This window comes from Arvicola amphibius, chromosome X (genome assembly GCF_903992535.2).
Source record: "Arvicola amphibius chromosome X, mArvAmp1.2, whole genome shotgun sequence".
In the NCBI taxonomy this organism is placed as follows: domain Eukaryota; kingdom Metazoa; phylum Chordata; class Mammalia; order Rodentia; family Cricetidae; genus Arvicola; species Arvicola amphibius.
In genome coordinates this window covers 42,657,587-42,680,526 of record NC_052065.1, presented here as the reverse complement: position 1 = coordinate 42,680,526, position 22,940 = coordinate 42,657,587, and the positions used below count along the sequence as shown (strand labels likewise).

General features: G+C 34.5%; 1 protein-coding gene across 1 annotated transcript in view; it reads right to left on the bottom strand.

Annotated features, from left to right (window-relative positions):
* Dmd (dystrophin) overlaps nt 1-22,940 on the bottom strand; it is a 1,847,711-nt gene that overhangs the window by 1,119,333 nt on the left and 705,438 nt on the right. The window contains 1 exon segment of the mRNA XM_038316167.1: nt 14,554-14,701. Coding sequence (XP_038172095.1) covers nt 14,554-14,701 — 148 coding nt within the window.

Sequence of the window (22,940 nt, the reverse complement as noted above, 5' to 3'; positions counted from 1 at the left end):
GGTTTCCTGGTGTTTTGGGGGTACTTATGTATACTGTCAAGAGATACTTTGACTTCTTCGTTTCTAATTTGTATCCCTTGATCTCCTTTAGTTGTCTTTTAATTCAAGCTATAATTTCAAGTACTATATTGATCGGATATATAAAGATTGGACAGCCTTGTCTTCTTTATGATTTTGGTGAAATTGCTTTGAGTTTCTCCCTGTTTAATTTGATGTAGACTATCAGCTTGCTGCAAATTGCATTTATTGAGTTTAGGTATGTCCATTGTATCCCTGATATCTGTAAGATTTTTATCATGAAAGACTCAAGTTTTGTCACAGGTCTTTTCTGCTTCTAAGGAGATGATCATGTGTTTTATTGTTCTGTAAGTTTGTTTAGATGATGGATCACATTTATTGATTTACTCATTCTACATATGATAGGTACAGAGGTATGAAGCATGCCTGCATCTCTGTGATGATGCCTACTCTGTAATTGTCAAGCTGATGCCTTCATGCCTATGTTCTAGCATGTTTGATATAAGAATATACTCTTAACATTTCCAAAAGACAAAGGCAAACACGAATACAGACACAAACCCTTTGATTTTCCATGGTGTCCGCTGCAATATAAGTTAGTGCAATGGTAGCACAGAACTTGTTGGAGTATCCAACCAACATCTGATTTGGCTTGAGGCTCACTCCACAAAATGCAACCCATCCCAGATACTGTTGGGTCGTCAAGAAATTCAGACTAGATAGCCTATCGAACCAGAGTAAAACCAAATATTACTGGCCTAAAAGTAAACACAGATATAAATTTATTCCTAATGGTATTATTCTGTATTCACAGATGTCTGACTTGTTCAGTCATCGTCAGAAAAATTTCCTCAAGCAGCAATTTGGAACAATGTCAGAGACCCACAGCCAGATATTACATAAGGAGTAAGAGACCTTGGAACAATTAGCTCTAAATGCAATGCCTCCATCAAATCCCTTCCCTTGTAGCTCAAGAAACTCAGATAAAGAAGAAGCTGAAAGAACATTAGAGCCAGAGGGAATGGAGGACACTAAGAATTTAAGGCTCTCTAAATCAACTTGAGCAAAGAGCATAAGAACTCACAGAGACTGAATTAGCATGTATGGGCCCTGCATGGGTCTGTACCAGGTTCTCTCTGTATATCGTAGCTTCCAGGTTAATATTTTATGAGATTCCTAAGTGTGTGAACTAGTAGGTCTCTGATTCTTGTCCCGTTTCTTGAACTCCTTTCTCTCAGTTGGTTTGTCTTGTTCAACTTCAATGTGATATTGTTGTTTTATCCTATTTATTATTATTTCTATGAAGCCTGTTCTTTTTCCTAATGAATGACAGAAAGGGAGTGGATCTGGGTTGGAGAGGAAGTGGGAAGTAACTAGGAAGAGTAGAGAATGGAGAGACTGTAATCACAATATATTATCTGATAAAAGAATCTATTTTCAATGAAAGGAAAATATCAAATGTGGTCTTGCAGATGATACTCGTTCACTTCCCAGCATTTATGTCAGGTTGCTGGTACCCACTCTAAGTCAGACTCCATGGTATCCAGGACCCTTTGTGAATTTGTGGATATTGCAGGCACTTGCACTCAATTACACATTCTCAAACAATTTAGAATTTAAGAAACAATTAAAAACCATTGCAATGACCACATAAAAACATAATTTTAATGACAAAAGTATTAATTGTGTGACTGAGGCAGTGAGGACTCTATCTTACAGGCAGAACTAGGGACTTCATAAAATTACAAGTTTTATTTCTTCTCCCCTTTATTTTCTGAAATTTTGCCATGTGATGACCTACAAAAAGTTATTTATCATGCTAATTGCTTTACATTGATTTTGCAGCCTCCAAAATAGTGAGCCAATATATTTATGGGCATTAAAAATTACCTGATGCTACAGCATTATAGAATAACAGGCTAGAATTGCTTACTTCTTTTCCTGCATGACATTATAATTTTGTTTAATAATTTCCACAGGGACTTTGAAAGATGTCACCATACAGCCTATCACATTAATAAAAAAGTTGAACAAGAAAAACCAAGTGAAAGAAAATAACTCAAGAAAAGAAATAAGAATCAGAGAATTCTCACACCCAGGAATCCCATAAAACACTAACCTGGAAACTATAATACATACAGAGAACCAGCTGCAGACCCATACTGGGTCTGTCCATGCTAATTTAGTCTCTGTGAATTCATATGAGCTTTGCTCATGTTGATTCAGAAGGCATTAAATTCTTAGTATCCTCCATTTCCTCTGGCTCTTACAATTGAAGGATGTCACTGTATAGCTGATTTTTAATGAAATTAAGTGTCATTGCATTGATTGAATTAACCTGAACCTTTCTATAGGGATAAGTTGAATTATGAAATTAAATCTATACATTTCAATGAATTGAGTGAATTTTGTCATCAGACCAAACATGCTAAATGAATGGCCATAAACCTCTGTGGTGCAATACTTATGGTGTTTTACAATTTGTGTTGTTTAAAGTTACAGTTGCTTCATCCATCCACTATTTCCCAGGAAATGTAAGCAATTTGTAAATACATGGCAGCCATATATTGCAAAAAATAGAAATCGAAAGTGAAAATAAATAAAAATATATTATTTAAACTTTAAATAAAATGAGAATTTCATATAAATCTGTGTTAACAATGATTTATAATACATTGTAAGTCTGTACTATTAGTTCTAATGCCCAGATTTGGAGAACTATGCTGGCACATTAAATTTATTCTTTTTCACAGCCTGCAGACATTTTAATGTCTGAGCATCAATAAGAACAAATTACCTAAAAAACTTTTAATGTGGTATAATAAATTAAGACTGGGTGGTAATGCAGAACTGGGTGCAACAGGATAAAGTTATGAACGTCGTATAATGATCCAACAACACTTAAAACGTAGACGCAACATTGGTACTCTGAACTATATGGCCACAGTGGATCCTAATTCTTTTTCTCTCTTTAAAATAGAAATTGTATGTCAATCACAAGGGGTTAGAAACTGGTCATTGCATACAAATGATTATATTCTGTAGTCTCTTCAGGAGGAGCCTTCTTTATGAAAGCAACCAGGGTAGAAGAATTTATCTGAGGACATTGTACATACTATTAGAGTTCTTCATGTAAAAGCAAAAGAAATCTCCAGCGCCTGTCCTCATAGTGAGATATAGGAGAAGTTGGAAAGAAAATAAAATAGCAAGATTTCCAACTAGCAGGCAATCACAGTAGGCAAGCCTTCCTGACTCATCAAGAATCCCCATTAGAATAGATGAAGCCTAATCTTACTATTCACCTTGAATTTCAAAGCCTCAGGAAAGTATGCTTCTTAGCATACTACTTGTGTCAGAGCCACCGAGACAATGAGAGAAGGCTGTAGGAGACTAACAATCACTTGATTTAGTGCTCCACTAAGATCTTTAGGGACCCAAAAGACTTACAGTAAGACCAGTAAAGGAAAGAGCTGTATGCTTGCTCTTACAACTCTCCAGCCTTTTTGCCCAAGTTAGATGTTTCCAATTCTTTGCTAACCAGCATTTTATTGGAAATTTCAAAATAACTAGATTTTAATCCTTAAAATTATTTTGAATGCTCTGACATAAAACACCAATATTTGAGGCAATAGATTTGCTAATACCTTGATGTGGTTACTATCTTATGTGTGCAAATGCTGAAACCCATAGCTATGTCATAAAAAGTACAATAATTATGTTATAATACAAATTAAACCTTAGAAAGTCAACCCCTTGCATTAATACTATAAATTCCAATTTGAGCAAGTTACGAAGTTTGCTTCATTTCCGCCCAATTTTGTTAGTGTGTTTCAATTTGATTTATGAACATGGTCCAATTCCATTTCAATGTATAGCCAACAAGAAATAATGATTAATTAGAGGCTAACTGGGAAAATTGATCTTTTACTTTATCACTTTATTTCTTTGTTCTCAAAAGTATGAGTTAACAAACTTTTCTGTAAAAAGGCACATATTAAATGTCTTGGGCTATGTAGGCCATATGACCTTGAGGGCAACTACCTAGTCGGTAATTCCTTTGCAGCCATAAAGTAGCTGTAGACCATATGTCTATAAAGAAATGTTGTGAAATTCCACTGAGACTTTATTCACAAACAGGTTGTTGGGAGGATTTGGCTCCACAGTTTTCTCCTTTTATTACTATGATATTCATATGAGCAATATTATATTGATAATTTATAATAGCACTAGAAAAATTATACATTGTGTTAAAATTAATTTCATTGCAAGTACCATGAGTAATGTCTCAGGTGATAGATTTACTCATAAAATTAACAAGCTTAATACACTTCATGAAATTGTGGATTCCCAGACAGAATATAAATCTGTTATTTAAATTTCTCTGAAATGTTCTTCAAAACTAGTTTAAGTAAAACGAAACCCTGAACCAATGAAATAGAACTAAAGCAGTAAGAACTGTAAATTCATAAAAATAAAACCATTTTCTGACAAACAGTGATTATGAGACCAGAAAACCCACAGAGAAATATGTCACTAATTAGAAATGTGTCTGCATCAGATATGCCCACTAGTTTTCATTACTCATGTCCTTGAATCTTTCCTCTATTAATTTTTACCAAGGGCATTAATATGAATTAGGTGCCAATACAATTCTGTCAATTATAGCCTTTCAAGGTTAAACAGGGGTTTTAAATTTTGTTTCCTATTGTGTTTGCCTACGAGTCATGTTTCTGACCCCGAAAAATTAGTTATCTGGTAAAAATATTTACCATTATTATTATTATTATTATATATATATATATATATATTTGCTATTAAACTTGATGCTCAACTGTTAATAGACTTCTTGTATTATAATTTGTGTTTTATGACTTTTCAAAATTTACACCTATATTAGAACATTTTCTTTCTCTTTGTGTATTTTGTTCATAGATTGTGCTAACTTCCGGCTGTTTTTAAATTACTTATATTGCTTATCTTATAATTCCCCAAAAGATGTTTTCCCAAGTGAGATTAAAAATTTCACAGGTGTCCTGCTGGAATATCAAGAAAAAATAAGAGCCGTGAGACCAGACACTGCCAGGAACCCACCCCCAACACTCGCTGTAGGGTCTGGACCCAGAGGCTGAACAGCCAGAAACCTAGGAGAGAACCAAATATAACTGGCAAAAAAATAGCCAGTGAAATGATTCCTAACGATAATCTGCTTTACTCATAGATCATTGCCTAGCCCAACTGCCATCAGCAAGACCTCATCCAGCAACAAACAGAAACAGATGGAAAGACTCAGAGACAATCATTAGTCAGAGCTCAGAAAATCATGTGGAAGAGGGTTAGGAAGGATTGTGAGGGACAGAGGAGCCAAGTTCATCACAGGAAATTCACAGAATCAACTAGAGTCTGGACTCATAGGTGCTCACAGTGCCTGAACTGCCAAACAGAGAGCTGGCATGGGAATAATATACTTCCTCTGCACATATGTTATAGTTGTATAGCATGGTATTCTTGTGGGACTCCTAAAAATGGGCACAGGGTCTGTCTCTGACTCTTTTACCTGTTTTGGAGACCCTTTCCTCCTATTGGATTGCGCTGCCCAGCCTTAATAGGAGAGAAGGTGCCTAGTCTTACTGCAACTTGATCTGCCGTAGCTGACTGATATTCCTGGGAGGCCTGAATGTTTTTGAAAGGAGGAGTGTATGGGGCTGGGGGAGAGAGGAAGTTAGGGGAAAGGACTGGGACGAGAGGGGAGAGGAAGGAGAAACTGAGATTGGACCTGTAAATATCAATTAATTATTAGATAAAGAACTGTGAGAAAGTACAACTGGGAAAAATTGAAACATGTTTTCCTTTGACTAGATTAAGGACTTCTTGGAGTGTCTGTCCTGCCCTGCACCTAACGTTAACATCATTATACTGAAATATTGAGATTGGGAGTTCTTGAAAGGAAAACAGCATCTTACCCTATCTCTTTGCTCCTAGTAGCAAGTTGTGTCTGCTTTGTTCAGGGTAGACTCAATTAAAATTTATGTTCAATTAACGTACTCACAGTGTGTTTCAGGGCTAGCAAAATGGCTCAGTGTTTAAAATAATTTATCAGCCAGCCTCAAGATTTGAGTTAGATCTCTGGGACCCAACTGGCCTGTGGGATATTTGTTTACAGTGTATAAGAAATATATATGTTTTGGTTCACCTTCCTAAGGTGTCTTCAGATTGGTTTAATAAAGAGCTGAATAGCCAATGGCTAGTCAGGAGAGAAGAGGCGGGATTTCCATGGAGAGGAACTCAGAAAGAATCTGAGGTTGGCAGATTAAACCAGTGAGATGTGGAGGGCGTTGGACATACAGTATGGAAGAGATGTAACAAGTAATGTGGCAGAACCTAGATTAATAAAAGTGGGTTAATTTCAGTTACAAGAGATAGTTGTGAACAAGCCTATGCTAGCCAAAGCCATTCATAATTAATAAGAATTCTCTGTATCATTTGGGAACTTGGCAGTCCAAAGAAAGACCAACTACACTCTGATAAAAGGAGAGAACCAGTTCCTGTTAGCTGTCCTATGAACTCCCCTACATACTGTGACATGAGACATCCCCTGTCCTCTCAAATGAAACAATGCAGATAAAAACTAAAGCATGTTTTAATGAGTAAGATAATGGGACCACCAAATTGTTATATTATCAGATTATATGACAATTCCATGGGTGTAGAAGTGGTTAGAGAACTGTAATATGAGATATTTGGGTTTGGGATATGAAATAGGGTAAGAATGGCAGAAAATAACAACAAAGGACCCTTTGCCTAAAGGAAATAATGCAATGAAAGCATAATTCCCTAGTGCATTGCACATTCAAAGAATATTACGTATTGGAGGTTTAAGTAAGTTGTTTTATGTACTGAGGTATATTGGTGAGGAAAAAAATTTCCATGCTAATGGGAAAGTACAGATAGCATGCATGTAAACATATCTCATAATACTGTAAAGTAGTACCATTATTAAGAATGTAAAGAGGCCAACTTAGAGAAAAAGCAATATTGTGTGTATGTTTCTTTATGTTCAATTGTGCATATGGATGACTAGTTTCTTTTTAAAATATATAGCTTTAACTAAATGTATGTTTGATAGTCATATTAATTAAAAGAGAAATATGCACAAAAGAAATACACAGAGGCAAACAGGTGAGTTTGGGACATGGAGGCTGAGGAACAGGTATCTGTTAGGGTTCACAAAAGCGTGGAAAATTAAGTGAAGTCAGAAATAAGCATTAGAAGAGATAGCAATGTGTAAGAAGGTGTGCAATGGAAACTACTGGAATATCTTCTTTGCAAAGCATTGCTACTTAGTGAAAATTGTATACATGGAAATTATCTGTTTTCATTAAATATCAATTTCTCTTTCTCTTTGCCTCTATATTTATGTGAGCAGCTTACAGTTTTATCAATTTGAGATATGTAATTACTATGCTCCACATTTTTTTTTTTACTCTTGATAATTTCATAAGTGAAGAAAGGGAATCCCTTAGGGACAGCTGGGTTTCCCTGAATTTTAAGTAGTTTTTGACTACTGTGGTTATCATGGTTAGTTACAATGGTTGTTCTTGCTTCTTTATGATAATGTATAACAATTTGTCTTCTTAAAGGTGCCATGCTGGATATAACAGTAAAAACAAGCTGCTGACATTATCCAATTATTTTAATACACTTATTTATGAGAGACCTACGATTTAAAGCCTGTCTGAATTTCTACACTGTGCCAAATTCCCAATAAGTCTGTTATTTACTACTTCTAAAAATAAACGCATGGGAGCCAAGCAGTAGTAGAAGACTTTCTAAACAGCGATAAAATCCTAACAATATTTACATAAGAATGAGGGTTTGTACGCAGTCTTATTGTCACTTGTTATGTTGGTGTCCACTTGACATACCTGGGAGGCCTGCTCTTTTCTGAAAGGGAATGGAGGAGTAGATCTGGCCGAGTCGGATGCGTGGGGACTGGGAGGAGTGGAGGGAGGGGGAATGGCAGTCACAATATATTTTATGAGAGAATAAAAAAAAATGAAGGGCCTAACTGTTTAACTATATTAAGACACTGAATTCCCACTGCACTACTAGCTAATATACTGAAAGACTCATTTTGTAATGTATTCCCTTCTTTATGCATTGCAAGTAACTAGAGACAAATACCCCTAGCTGGAAATTTTCTTGTTGATTTCCTTATGTTAGTATACATCCCCTAGCTACAGAAAACAGGATAGATTTTGTGACTACAAAGTGAAATCCTATGAAATTTTATTACTGCTAAGGAAAAATAAAGGGCAAGCAATGGTATGAATTATTCTTAACACTGGGGTCCCAATGAAGGGCAACAGATGGCAGGAATATTTACTCAAGTGATTTTTCCATCAAAGTTTCTATCAGCAGCAAGGCTGTTAAGAAGCCGTCAAATTCACCAGCCAGCTGGTAAAAACAGCACTGTAAAGCTGACTATATACAAAGCATACTTGTATCCAATTTAGTCTTTTACACCATATGTCTTTTAAAAGAAGAGGGTGTTTGAATCAATCTGTATTAATAGATTGCCAGTTACCTCACATAGAGTTCTTTAAGAGAGTACATGTCTTATTAAATATTAAAACCCATTTTAGATAGAAATCACATCCTCTGCAGTAGATGTGGTCATCACTGACCTATACAATTCATCCATCATAAATCAGGCCAGGACAAGCCAGTGGCCTTTCAATAGCAGCCTCTGCTATAAGAGGGCTTTCTGGGCTGCAAGTGGAGAAAGTAGAATACGCCTGAGAACTCTAGGGCATCTCCATTAAGTAGAAGAAAGCATTTTCACAGACCCACTTGTCTCAAACTTCTAAGAAGGAGTCCCTTCAATTCCTTTGTGTTCTTTGAATCTAAAGTCATCAAAAGTAGGTCCTTTACAAAGTGCTTCCTTCAATCACTGATAGGCAATGTAAGGCGCAATGAAGAGCAGCTCAGCTGATCCTTAACACTGATGCAATCTTCTCTCTGCCTTTTCCTTCCAAGTACAAACACTGGCACCTACAGCTTCACCCATACACTGTAGTCTATTAGATACATCAGAGTAGAATCCTATTCTATATTTATATATGTCTGAGAGTTAATGGTAGAATTATAGATATATTGAAATCTCCTGAATTTAATCAATTTTGGTATAATTCTTGTCCTATTACAATGATTGAAATTCATTATTTAACAAAGTAAACAGTTTTAATTCAATTTATTTATGACGACATACATAAACTACCACATGTCAATATAATTGAAATTATTAAGTAGTAAAACATTGCATTGTAGATTATACCTGAAACTTAACATCGAAACACCTTAGAAAGAGTTATCAACTCATACAAATATAACACATTGCTATTTCACCTGGTTTCCTTAATTTTGTATTTGTTGATTTAAGCTCCAAAATTTATGTAAATAATCCCATTGTTTCTTACTTCTTAAGGCTGAATTAAAATGGATTTTTTAAAAAAATTCAAAGCTTCACACATATTTATGACAATATTATTTAGAAGGTGTTGCTAATTTTTAATATAGTTCACTAAGCAGCATTATCCCATAAAAACAAACAGTCTGCTTTTCCATTAAAAGGAAGAAGATTCAACACTTGCAAATTTTTAACCCAATGGTGATTTTTTTTTTTATTGTTTCTACTGGCAACTTTAAGGATTCAATAACATTCAACAACAGCTTATGTTTTAAAAGTTATTTTTTCAAGTCTGGCTGGGAGCAGGCTAACTCCTAATATTAGGGGATTTTATATTTTCCACATCCATGTTTTCACTGAGGTAATTGATGACATCAGTTTATGCTGCCAGCATGGGAACTACCATTATTTTCATAACTTTACTTCATAGTATTCAAATTTATTTTGAAAATTCTCACTAGCGTTTCTTCTTGGTTCTTAAAAACTCAGAAGACAGAAGTACCAGCCATCTCTGGAGAAGCCTGTATGACTGGGAATTTTGTCTCAATTCTTACTCAATTGCTATACTTTAGAGGTTCTCGTACGTCAAGGAAATAATGTTTAACAGCATTTCCAGTTAGCTTATACTATGTTTCAGATGTTTGAGATGAATAATTCAGTGCCAGTTTTAACATATATAGTTGTGAGCTATTCACTCATTAAGAATAATAAGTCATAATAAGGTCTTATAATAAATGTAGAATTACATTGTGAGAAATGTCATTCTTCTATCAATGTCATTGCTATTTCCTAGTTTAAGAAAGTGTGAACATAGCCAAGGAAAGAAATGAGATGTTTATTTCAATATTCTTTGTGCTGATACAACTGGACGAGTCTTAATTAAACATCTCTAATAAAACCTGTCTCAGAATGTAAACTTATTCAGCATCTTAATGTGTATGTATACAACCATGTGTAGGCAGATTTCACAGTCAATGAAGAAAAAAACGAAGGCTAAATTTTATAGGACTTTTGATATCATAACATATCTGTATCCCATAGAACATTTCCCCATACATATATATGTGTGTGTGTGTGTGTGTGTATACAAATATATATATGTGTGTGTGTGCATATATATATATATATATATATATATATTTGTAGGCTAAAAATAGACTAAATAAAATATGTTTACAACTTCTCTGAGAAGGAAATATGCTTATAAATATTAACCAATTGTAGTTAATGAATTACACTGTCAGGAAATGTAGATTTTCCAGATCTGTAATATTATTATAGACTTGCATGACTGTATTAGTAAAATATATTCAAAAATATTAAAATTTTAATTTTTTATGACAATTTATAATAAAAGGGAGATTTGGCATCATATTTTAAAATAAACATAGGTAACATGTATGAAAGAACAGTTTTGAAGACACTGAACACAGGACAAAGGACTATGATTACAGAGAGAATGGCAAAAGTCACAAAACTGAAAACTAAATTTGATCACCTTTTTATCTAGACAGATTTTGATACTACAGAAAACAATGAGGAAATGTTCAAGACAACAGGTGATTTGATTAAAGGAGATGGAGCAGAAAATCCAATGGGGCAAACCTAGACATTAGAAGGCAGAATACTAGAAATGAGAATGGAATGGAGACGAAGAACTTTGAAGATCTACAGAAAGCATGTTCTGGTTTTCAGGTATATTTTAACAGCTTGCAGATGTGAGAAAACTATACAAGACTAGGGAAAGAAACTAAATTTTGGTTGTGGTAGTTCTCAATAGCCACCATGGGAAAAAAAATCTTCTTTCTGGTCCTGATGAGGAGCAAAAGGAGGGAGATCATGAGCAAGGAAGCCAGGACCACGAGGAGTGCTTTTACCCATTGACACGGTGGGACAGATCTAATGGGAGACCACCAAGTCCAGTCGGAATGGGACTGAAGGAACAGGGACCAAACCAGACTCTCTGAATGTGGCTGACGGTGGAGGAGGACTGAGAAACCAAGGACAATGGCAATGAACATGAACTCTACAGCATGGACGGGCTCACTGTGAGCCTTGTCAGTTTGGTTGCTCACCTTCCTGGACTTAGGGGGAGCTGGGAGGACCTTGGACTTAACATAGTGAAGGGAACCCTGATGGCTCTTTGTCTTTGGAGAGGGGTGGAGTGGGGGTATGGGTGGAAGGGAGGGGAGGGAAGGGGGAGGAGGAGGGGAGGAGATGAAAATCTTGAATAAAAAAATGAGAAAAATAAAAAAAAATCTTCTTTCACAGGACATTGAATAAACAAATAACTTTGCCTCAGTAGTGGAACAAAATTAGCTAGCTAATTGCAAATAATAATGTATTAAATAAAATCTATAAAATTAAAGCTGTTTTGAACTAGGTTAACTGGATCCCACAAGATAGCTTAATAAAATTTATTTGAATGACAAATTATTTAACATTTAGCAATTTAATTTTCCAACACCTAACAAAAGTTAAAACTTACCAGATACTAAAATGTATACTAAAACATCATTAATAGTGAGGATAAAATACATTTACCAAATGTAACCAAAATATATAAAGTCTCTTGAGTTCATAAAGGAAACTAAGCATTACTATATTTGTATTTGATATCATTAAGACATTGTAGGACAAATTCAGTAGACCCAGGGTAGGTGTAAATCACCCAAATTTCACATCTAAGAAACTTCAATAAAAATATATGCCATTAAAATACACCTAAAGGGGATTAGTCAAAGATTAGACATCAAAAATGCCATTACATTTCATAGTATAAATTATATAAAAAGTTATTATGGACAAGGAAGCACCATAAAGAAAATGAATATAATATTAATGACTAATACAGCCACTTTAAGTGAGATGATATATAAGCATTTGGTGGTTCCTTACTTTAAAAAATCAAGGGTGAAACATTAAGGGTTTGATGAAAATTATGATTCCATTGATATAGAACAAATAAGAATATATATAGCCTCAGCACATAAATTAATTGCTTGACCAAAAATATGCTTGTTAATACACTTTCTTCATGGTAACTCATTCTCACTGTGAGCTCATTAATGAACTAAACATTTAAAACGTCCCAAGTTTATACTGTGGACAGGGAGTCTACTAATTGTAGTAAAGGTTGTATACAGCATGAACAAGGCCCTAAGTTCTATTTTAATATTACTCAACCTCTGAGAAGCATAATAGAGGAATACTTGTATTTCTTTATTGCTTGATTTTCATCATAATTAATGCATTTGAAATTTATAATAATTATATTTGTTATGTAATATTTTAAGTATACAAATTATATATCCTTTGCCAGCTATCTCTAGAAATTTACAAATCTATTTAAGAACATATTATATGACTATTATATATATGCATATATGTGTGTATGTGTGTGTGTGTGTGTGTGTGTGTGTGTGTGTCTTTCAGGTAGAGATTGCATTGTGCTTCCTTAGCTCAACATTTACATTGGTGCTATTCAAAATGTATTTTCTATAGACTAGCAGATCATAAACTCGTGAAGTTCATCTAATTTATGTTAACATTGATGTAAGAAGAAATTTTATACATATATAACTATAGAAGACTCTAAAAAATTGTTTTTCTTTCTTTACCTTGCCTATCATATAGGTGCTTGAAGTCTCAATTTCTGAATATAAGAAATTAAATAGGAAAACACTTATGAATAGAGAATTGCAAACTCTAAGATCATATTGAATCTAAATTTTGAGAATGTTCAAATTGTTTAATGAACTACTGCTGTGGGGTAGAATATTTGTTTCACTAGGCAAAAATGTGTTGTGTATGTTTGAGTTGCAGAATAACTGTTTAGTTAGTAAAGATGTGTTCTGCTTTTCCTTGCCTGCCCAAGGTACCTGATAGGCCTACTCAAATGATGAATGACCAGTAACTAGGCAGAGGTGGAATAGGTGGGACTGGTAGCACAGAGTAAAGGGGGAGTCAGCCACTCATTCTGGAATCAGCCATTCTGGGGCCAGACAGACAGACATGAAGGAAGCAGGAAAGCAGGATGGTAGTACATATATGAGGCGAACGAGCCTTGGGGCAGCACATAGATTAATCAAAGCAGGTAAAATTAAGTTAAAAGAACTAGCCAAACAAGCCTAAGTTAAGGTCAACCATTCATAATTAATAATATGGTTTGAGGCATGATTTGGGGGCTTTAGGTCCAAGAAAGCTTGCTACAAACTGTCAATTGCTTTGGCTTTATCTGTCTTAATCAGTATTTTTGAACATTATAAGTTGGCCACAATTCAAACCCATCTGATTGAAAATTGCAACATTAATAATGAACAACAACACAACAAAAATTTAGACTTGGTATAATAAACCACATTTCTTAGACTTAATCTATATATTTTAACAACTAAATTATATTCCCCACAATCTAATTTATATTTATCAGCTCATTAAAAGACACAACACATCGGAATTAAATGATTCCCTAGTTATAATCCATATGTTGTATTTCCACTAACATAAACCAGAAAAAGTCAATAAGTACTAACAATTAATTCAACATTGTTTTGGCCTCTGCTCTGTCTCAGAAGGCATTTTGTCAATAGGATATATGGAGATATTGCTACATCCCCACAAACTGTCTTGAGGGAAATACACTTATAATTTTATCATGATGGATATTTGCAGCAACTACATTACTACTAAGTATACCACAACTTCTTATTCTGAACAGATTCCAACATTAGATCAATAAACACAAACACACACACAGAAAGAGAGAGAGATAACAACAAGCCACGCTATACTATACTCTGCTGTAAGATGTTTTCCTGTATCACAGATGCGACTGTATTTCACAGAACATTGTGCCTAAGCAGATGCTCTTGTCCTTCAGAAGCTATTCAGATCAAAACTTTAGTCATATTGTTATGTTGATTTTTTATAGCAGGTTCGCAGAACATCACAAACGTCAAGAGCTACATATTTCATTGATTCTTCCAGGTGATCTTACTGTAGCTAAATATTTAAAATACTGCCGCAAAAGAAAGACAATATGGTAAAGGAAATCTCAAAAGTCTTACCTTAAGATACCATTTGTATTTAGCATGTTCCCAATTTTCAGGATTTTGTGTCTTTTTGAAAAACTGTTCAACTTCATTCAGCCATTGATTAAATACCTTCATATCATAATGAAAGTGTCTCCACTTTTCAACTGATCTCTCAAATCGCCTAGAATTAGAAAATATGGATGAAACAAAACAAGTGGTTTATAGAAGTCATTGTATGATTACCACATACTTTTGTTTATGCTGACAAATGCAATATATTATAGTGCCTTGAATTTACAGATTTTAGTTGCAATGATCAGACATAGTAACTAATATAAAATAGAAAATATGAATAAAACAAATCTTAATTTTCCCTTTAAAATTAATCATGTATATTGATTACAACAAATATTAGACAATTGTTTAGGAATATTAGCATCTTCCTTATGACAAGTTTGAAAAGTAGTTGTAGGACTTTTAAAACATTTCAAAATTATAAAAATTGCTTGGGAACAAACATTCAATTTTAAAACACGTTTGTATCAAAATTAAACTATCTCATCAGGTTTATGAGTTTCAACATTTCTTGCTGTGGGATAATTTTTTGTACACTGTAAAGATTTGTCACTCATATTTGTGTAATAAAATGCTGATTGGTCAGTCACCAGGCAGGAATTATAGGCAGAGTATCCAGACTAGGAGAATTCTGGGAAGAGGAAAGGCAAAGACACAGTCATCAGACAGATGCAGTGGAAGCAAGATGAGAATTCATCACTCATAAAAGATACCAAGCCTTAAATTTGCAGGCAAATGGGTGGATCTAGAAAATATCCTATTGAGTGTGGTGACCTAGATCCAGAAAGACAAATATCATAGGTACTTACTCAAGTGGCTTTTAGACATAAAACAAATACCAGCCTACAATTCACAATCCCAGAGAACCTAGACAACAATGAGTACTTTAAGAGAGACATACATGGATCTAATCTACATGGGAAGTAGAAAAAGACAAGCTCTCCTGAGGAAATTGGGATCATGGTGATCATGGGAGTTGGTATAATGGGAGGGAAGAGGAAGAGAAGGGAGCAGAGAAAAACGTATAGCGCAATAAAATCAATAAAAATATTTACAACAGAGAAACTCTGTCTTGAAAAAAAAGAAAAAGAAAAATATTTACAAAAAAGGTACCAAGCCACATAGCTAAAATAGACAAGAATTATGGGTTTAATTTAATTGTAAGTGATAGTTAATAATAAGCCTGAAGTAATAAGCCAAACGGTTTGTGTTTTGTTGGGACTGAACACCTGCGGGACCAGGCAGGAAAGAAATTTCTGACTACAATTCCTATTGTTTCAAAACTCTAATTAAGATTATTAAGCACCCAGCTGCTTACAGAAGTCCCTCCTGCCATCCCACCTCAACTTCATGGGGACTGTGCCAAAACTTTGTAATCACCCAGCATTACTCTTCCTACAGTCTGTTTCAGGTCTCCCTTCTAGTCTATCCCAACTTCATTATGTCACCCACCAATACCTAGAAACACCTTCTATCACAGATACTCAATGGCCATACAGAGCTAGAACTCAGTTAGTCTAAGTAAATATAATAAAATATCAAAGGACAGATTCCAAAGCTACACAGAAAAACCCTGTCTCTAAAAACCAAAAAAGGAAAAAAAGAAATAAAATATTAAAAAGAATATCAGCAATGCTCAGTTTGGCTTCAACCCAGAGATGCAGGGTTGGTTTGGCATATGTAAAATGATAAATATAATCCACTACGTGAACAGAATTAATAGTCATCTCGTTAGATGCAAAAAAGATGTTTGATAAAATTCAACATTCTTCATGATAAAACCCTGGAGAGACTGGGGATGCATAGGACATATTATTAAACATAATAAAGGCAATTTACAGCAAGCCCACAGGCCATTTGCACATGAATGAAGAGGAAGTCAAAGCAGTTCCACTAAAGTCAGGAACAAGACTAAGGTTTTGTTATCTACATGCCTATTCAATATAGTACCTGAAGTCCTATGTAGAGCAATTAGAAAGCTGGACGACATCAAGTGGGAGTCTAAATGAGAAGGGAAGAAGTCAACTATTTTTATTTTCAAATATGATTGTATTAATAAGTGACTCCAAAAATTCCACAGGGAAATGCCTAAAGCTGATAGTCACTTCCAGCAGAGTAGCTCGATGGAAAATTAATTCACCAAAATCAGTAGCCATCCTATATAAAAATAACAAATGGACTCAGAAAGACATCAGGGAAACAGCACATTAAAATATCTTGGGGTAACTAGAACCAAGCAGGTGAAAAATCTGGGATTAAAACTCCAAGTCTCTAATGAAGGAAAATGAAGAAGATATCATAAGGTGGAAAGATCTATATTCATGAATCATGTGCAAAAATGGCCATCCTACCAGAGACATCTACAAATTCAGCACAAGCCCTGTCGATATTCCAACAAAAATCTTCACAGAAATGGAAAGGATGGCTTTCAGCTTGAGATGGAAACACAAAAACCTGAGAATATTATATGGAAACACAAAAAATGAAGGATATCTAAAATAATCCTGAACAGTAAAAGAACTGCTGGAGGTCTCACCATCCCTGACTTCAAGGTGTACTATAAAGCTTCAAAGACAGCATGATATTACCATACAAAACACATAAACTGATCAACGGAATTGAATTAGAGACTCAAATGTAAGTCCACACACTTATGGATGCCTGACTTTTTAAAAAAAAAGGAGACAGAAATACACATTTGAGAAAAGAAAGCAACTTCAACAAATAGTGGTACACAAAAGAGATGGTTGCATGTAGATGAATGAAAGATCCGTATCTATGCATGTATATCCATATTTGTCATCTGGCATAAAACTCAACTCTCAATGGATCAAGGATTTCAAAAGAAGCCCAGAGAACTTGAACTTTATAAAAGAGACAGTGGAAAATAATAATGAATTCACTGATGGAAGAAAAGAGTTTCTGAACAGCATATTGATAACACAGGCACTAAAGCCAACAGTATTCAACTTCATGAATCTGAAAAATGTCTGTATGACAAAGGACACTATCATTTGAGCAAAGCAGCAGGATACTGGATGAGAGAAGATATTTACTTATTACACATCCAATAGAGGGTTAATACTTAAACTATATTTTAAAACTTAAAAAAGACACTTGATAGTAAAGAAAACAATTAACACAATCTAAAAAAAATGGGACCCAGAGCTAAACAGTGTTCTCAGAAGATAAAACACAAATGGCTTGTAAGCAATTAAAGAAATGCTCAACATTCTTAGTCATCAAGAAAATGAAAAATCAAACAATATTATACTATCAGGGAAATGCAAATTAAAATTATCTTACACCATTCAGAACAGTCAAGATTAAGAAAGCAAGTGACAACTCATGCTGTTAAGGATATGAGGAAGGAGATAATTTATTTATTTATTTATTTATTTATTTATTTATTTTTGCTGGTGGGAGGGCAAATTTCTATAGCCACTATGGGTATCAGAGTGGCAGTTCTTCAGGAACCTGGGTATAGATATACTTCAAGATCCAGCTATAACACTTTTGGGCATACACGCAAGGGACTCTATACTCTGCAATAGAGAGACTTACTCATTTATGTTCATTGCTTCTTTATTCATTATAGCCAGACACTATAACCCAAATGCCTGCAAATGATGAGTGGAAAATTTGCACAATGGAATATTATTTATATATAACACAACAACAAGAAGAAGAAATTTACAAGTAAACAGATGATCCTGGAAAAATTATTCCTAGTGAAGGAACTCAGACCAAAAAAAAAAAAAAATAAAGAGAAACATTGACTGTTTTGGCTTATATGTGAATGTTAGTTTTAAGCATTTGATAAGCATGGCAGAATCTATACAACCATAGATGTTAGATATCAAGTAAGGGACTAATTGGGAGGAAAGGAACTCCCAAAGAAGACATAGAAAAAATATTTAAGGGTGACAGAGGAAACAGTGGAGTGAGATTATTATATGCCTTGCATTATGACAGAATTTGTGTTTAATAATATTTTTGTAAAAAATGTGGAACAATTCTTTGTTAGTGTGATAAATGTTTCATAGCAATACAGGCTTTCTCTAACTAGTTGGCTTAACGTAAGAATCTGTCTTTCATAACTAATGATATCCTAGAATTATACAAATAAAATACATTCCTCAGCAAAATGATGATGGAAATGTTTTGTATGTTCACAAATAATTTTGCATTCAAAGGTAATCAGTGGTATTTCATATACAGTAAGTTGTCTGACAGTACATTTTAAGAGTTTACTTCCTTTAAAAAAGAATTTGATATCACTTGCCTTTTAGGAATATGTGTTTCTAGAAATCAACAGGTACTGTTGAAAGAAATCTTAAATATTGAAGTATAGCAAGCACTGCTCCATGTTGCTGAGACTAGACTCGATTTTAATTAAATTTTAATTTTTTGTCTTTCTGTCTGTCTGTGTCTTTGTGAATATATTCCATGTACTTCTATGTTGTGTAATATTATTTTAACTGGACAAAGATGTGTTACATTTGTTTTTATGGTGTAACATTACTGTAACTGTGTAAATGTGTTGCAGTTGTTTGTGATGAATTTGCTTAATGATGTAAGGATGTGTGCTTAATTATGTAAAGATGCATTGCATTTGTTTCACTTTGCCTGCCTAAGGCACCAGATTGATCTAATAAAAACAGAGAGAATAAATAGGAGGAGAAATCTAGGAGATAACAGAACAAAAAAAAAAAGAACAAGAGAAGAGAGGAGAGAACAAGGAGGGACACCCAGGGAGAAAAGCCAGGCAGCTGCTGCCTGCCATATAGGAGAAGCAAGGAAAATAAGATGCACAAAAAGAAAGGGGAAAGAGGTTAAAAAGAAAGGAAAAAACAAGCCAAAAGTAGATTTTAAAAAGAAACAGGTTAATTTAAGCTAAAAGAGCTAACTGGATAAGCCGGGTGGTGGTGGCTCACGACTTTAATCCCAGCACTCGGGAGGCAGAGGCAGGCAGATCTCTGTGAGTTCGAGGCCAGCCTGGTCTACAAGAGCTAGTTCCAGGACAGGCTCTAAAAAAAAAAAAAAGAAAGAAAAAAGAAAGAGCTAACTGGAAATGAGAGCCTAAGTTAGGCCAAGCATCTAAAATTAACAAGAAGTCTCCATGTCATGATTTGGGAGCTGGTTGGTGGCCCGCAAAATAAAAAGTCTAAAACACTTCTGGGTACCGTGAAGGCAAGAATAGGCTGAGAGGAGCCTGGAGCTGGAGTTACAGGCAACCTTGAGCAGCCATATCTGGGTGCTGAGAATTGAACGTGGGTTCTCCAGTAAAGCGGTCAGTATTTTTAATAATGGAGCCATTTCTATATCCCCTAGTTTGATTTCACTTTTCATTATCTATTTTCAACGTGGTTTAGTTTTCATTTCTACATTTCGTGAGTCAGAACAATAAAATGATTTTCAAATAATTGAACTGGCGATCTCATGTGCTGATGACTGATTCTTTTCCTACTATTACAGTCTGAGAATTACACAGTAGTGTACCAGAGCACAGTTGAGAGCAGGTGGCAATTGATTCATCCAATTTTGTAACAGTCTGCATTCCTCTTCTTGGTTTGCTTCTATTACCACTAAGTCATTTGAATTATCCCCTTAACAAAGTTAACTACTATGAGGTAGTTGTTTGTTAAATATTCACGTTGTAGCCAGGAGATGGTGGCACATGTCTTTAATCTCAGCACTCGGGAGGCAGAGGCAGGTGGATCTCTGTGAGTTCAAGGCCAGCTTGGTCTACAAGAGCTAGTTCCAGAACAGGCTCCAAAGCTACAGAGAAACCCTGTCTCAAAAAACAAAAATCATGTTGTAATAATTAGACTACCCCGGGGGGATCCAGCCACAAGTTCACCGCACCCCACGATTATACTGGCACTATTAATTTGTACCATATTCTACAGTACCTTTTTCCACCCTCGTTCCTAAGTCATTTTTATAGGCTATCTTATTATAATCATTCAAGAGAAGAAATTTTGCAAGGAACATACATGTAATCTCTGTACACCTAGTTTCTTACAATAGGGAGATTACAAAGAGAAGGAGGGACAAAATGAGTGTCTTATATGTTTATAGCCTCTTCACAGCACAAATAGTTAAGACTGGATGCGCTTTGGTGGCATATGGGACTGTTTGAAGTTTCCTTGTTCCTTCTAAATGCTCCAGAACTAGGGTCTGGACTTTAGTCCCCTGTCTTTATCTTCTTTATAGTATTATCTGCTTTCCCAAACCAAAGACTTGCAATTTTAACAGTTTTATGTGAAAAAGTAAAAAAATTAGATAATTATACAAAGTTTTCCATATAGTAGGCAACCTCTAAAATTTTGAAAAACATGAAGTTGATTTATTATTAAAATTGCTGTCCAAATGAACAGTTCTATCCAAAGGAAATATTAAATAATAAAAACACGTGTTTTACACATCTAATGTGAGTAATAATACTTTAAACTCCATTTCAAACATCACATAAAGTTTTAATATTATTCTTTAGCATTTAATATGCATTAGTAGCAACCTAAATTTATTCTTGAATTTTTCATATGACATTATAATTTTTATCATGTCTGCTTATAAAATCTCTCCCACCAAAAAAGGTCGTGTATATGTTTGTGTGCGTGTGCATGTGTAAAGTTTTACTGATTTTACAATATTGTTTATAAAATTAGTCTCCAGTCTGTTACTATGTTCTTTAAGTTCCTCTTACTCCATTATCTAAATAATCTAGGAATGGGAAAAATAGATGCAGCAAGTTGACACACATAAGGAAACCTTAACAAATAACATTCTGAGAAATGAATGTTTTACTTTCTATGTTAGAGCTAAGGGTAAAAGCATTCCAAGCCCTTTCCCTAGGTGTAATAGGCAATGTGGGCCAAACTAAATAAAGAAACAAAATGTCAGTGTAAACATAAGGATAATAAATCAAGTGATTTTAAAATTTTGCAAATATTAAAATTCTCATTCACTATGCAGCAGTATTTAAAATTACAGTGCTGTTTCATTTATGTGCAGCATAACTTATTTCCTGCTGTTCTAAATCAAGTTAGTCAGATTATTTTCAAGCATAAATTACATTTAGGGAGTAATTTAGGTACTTTGGGACATACTTTAACACTTTCAAGCCATTAAGGTAGTGCTCAATTCCAAGAAATAAATTTAAATAAATAAGCCCTGAGTAGCCTTCTGACAGATCTATTGTGGCTGTATGCTTAGGTCTGCAATTTCAGCACTAGGATGCTGATCATTTCCTCCTATAGATTTTGTCTTTGATTAGGGGAATAGGAAAGGTCTTGGCTAAACTCTCACGACAAGATCTAGGTAACCTATAAATAAAGGTAAATTGATTAGCTGCCCAAGATACTAGGATCTTCCTATCATATGGATTTGAGTAATTCCCAAGGATCCACGTGTTAGAGGCTTTGTCCTTTCCGTGATATAGAGGTGGTGGGTAATTTAAGAGTGGAAGTCATGAGGGGCTTCTATTTCTTATAGTGATTAAGGAAGTTCTAAAAGGATTATGATAATATCCTTATCACCTTCAATTAACAGATCTCTCTGGCTTGATACCTCTGGTGATGTGATTACTTCTCCCACTTGTGTTCCTGTCATGATGTGACAGATGTTTGTATCTTAGTAGGATAGGCTTAATGTTGCTACAATGTACTTGAATCACTAGAACTGTGAACTAAATAGAAGTTTTTCTTTTATAAGCATGATTTATCTCACATGATTTTTTTATAAGCTGATGCATACACACCCATCACATTCCCAAGGAATCAAAGCAGTTAGTACTACTTAAATATACCAATAGCTATAGATGTTTCTCTGGACAGTTTGACACAATAGCAAGTGAGTTCCATGACACAAAGTGTCAGTTATCAACCCTTAGACACAGTCCTTGGCTCTCTAGGCCAAACTCAAATTCCATATCTAACTTAAAGACTTATCCCAAGATGTAAACATGTACAATTAGTATCCTTTGAAATCTTAATCAATCTTGAACGAGCAAGTGTTGTCTCTAAAAACTGATTATAAAGTTTTTCCTTATTCTCAAAGTTAATTATAAGGGAGAAATTAATGCTTGCAAGCTTCTTACATAGAATCTGGTAACCAATGCCGGACTTTTAAATTCCAACCATTGTGGTTGATACGGTGCATATTTCATTTTAATTTTAATGTGCATGCCACATGATATTAAGATTTACAATCTATTCATATGTTTATTGGTTATTTGGATCTCTGTATTTGTTTGATGAAGACAAGCATTAGAGTTACACTGAAGGGTAAAATACATTATTGATTTCTTAGTTATTCTTTTATGAATGTCATCCAGGCAA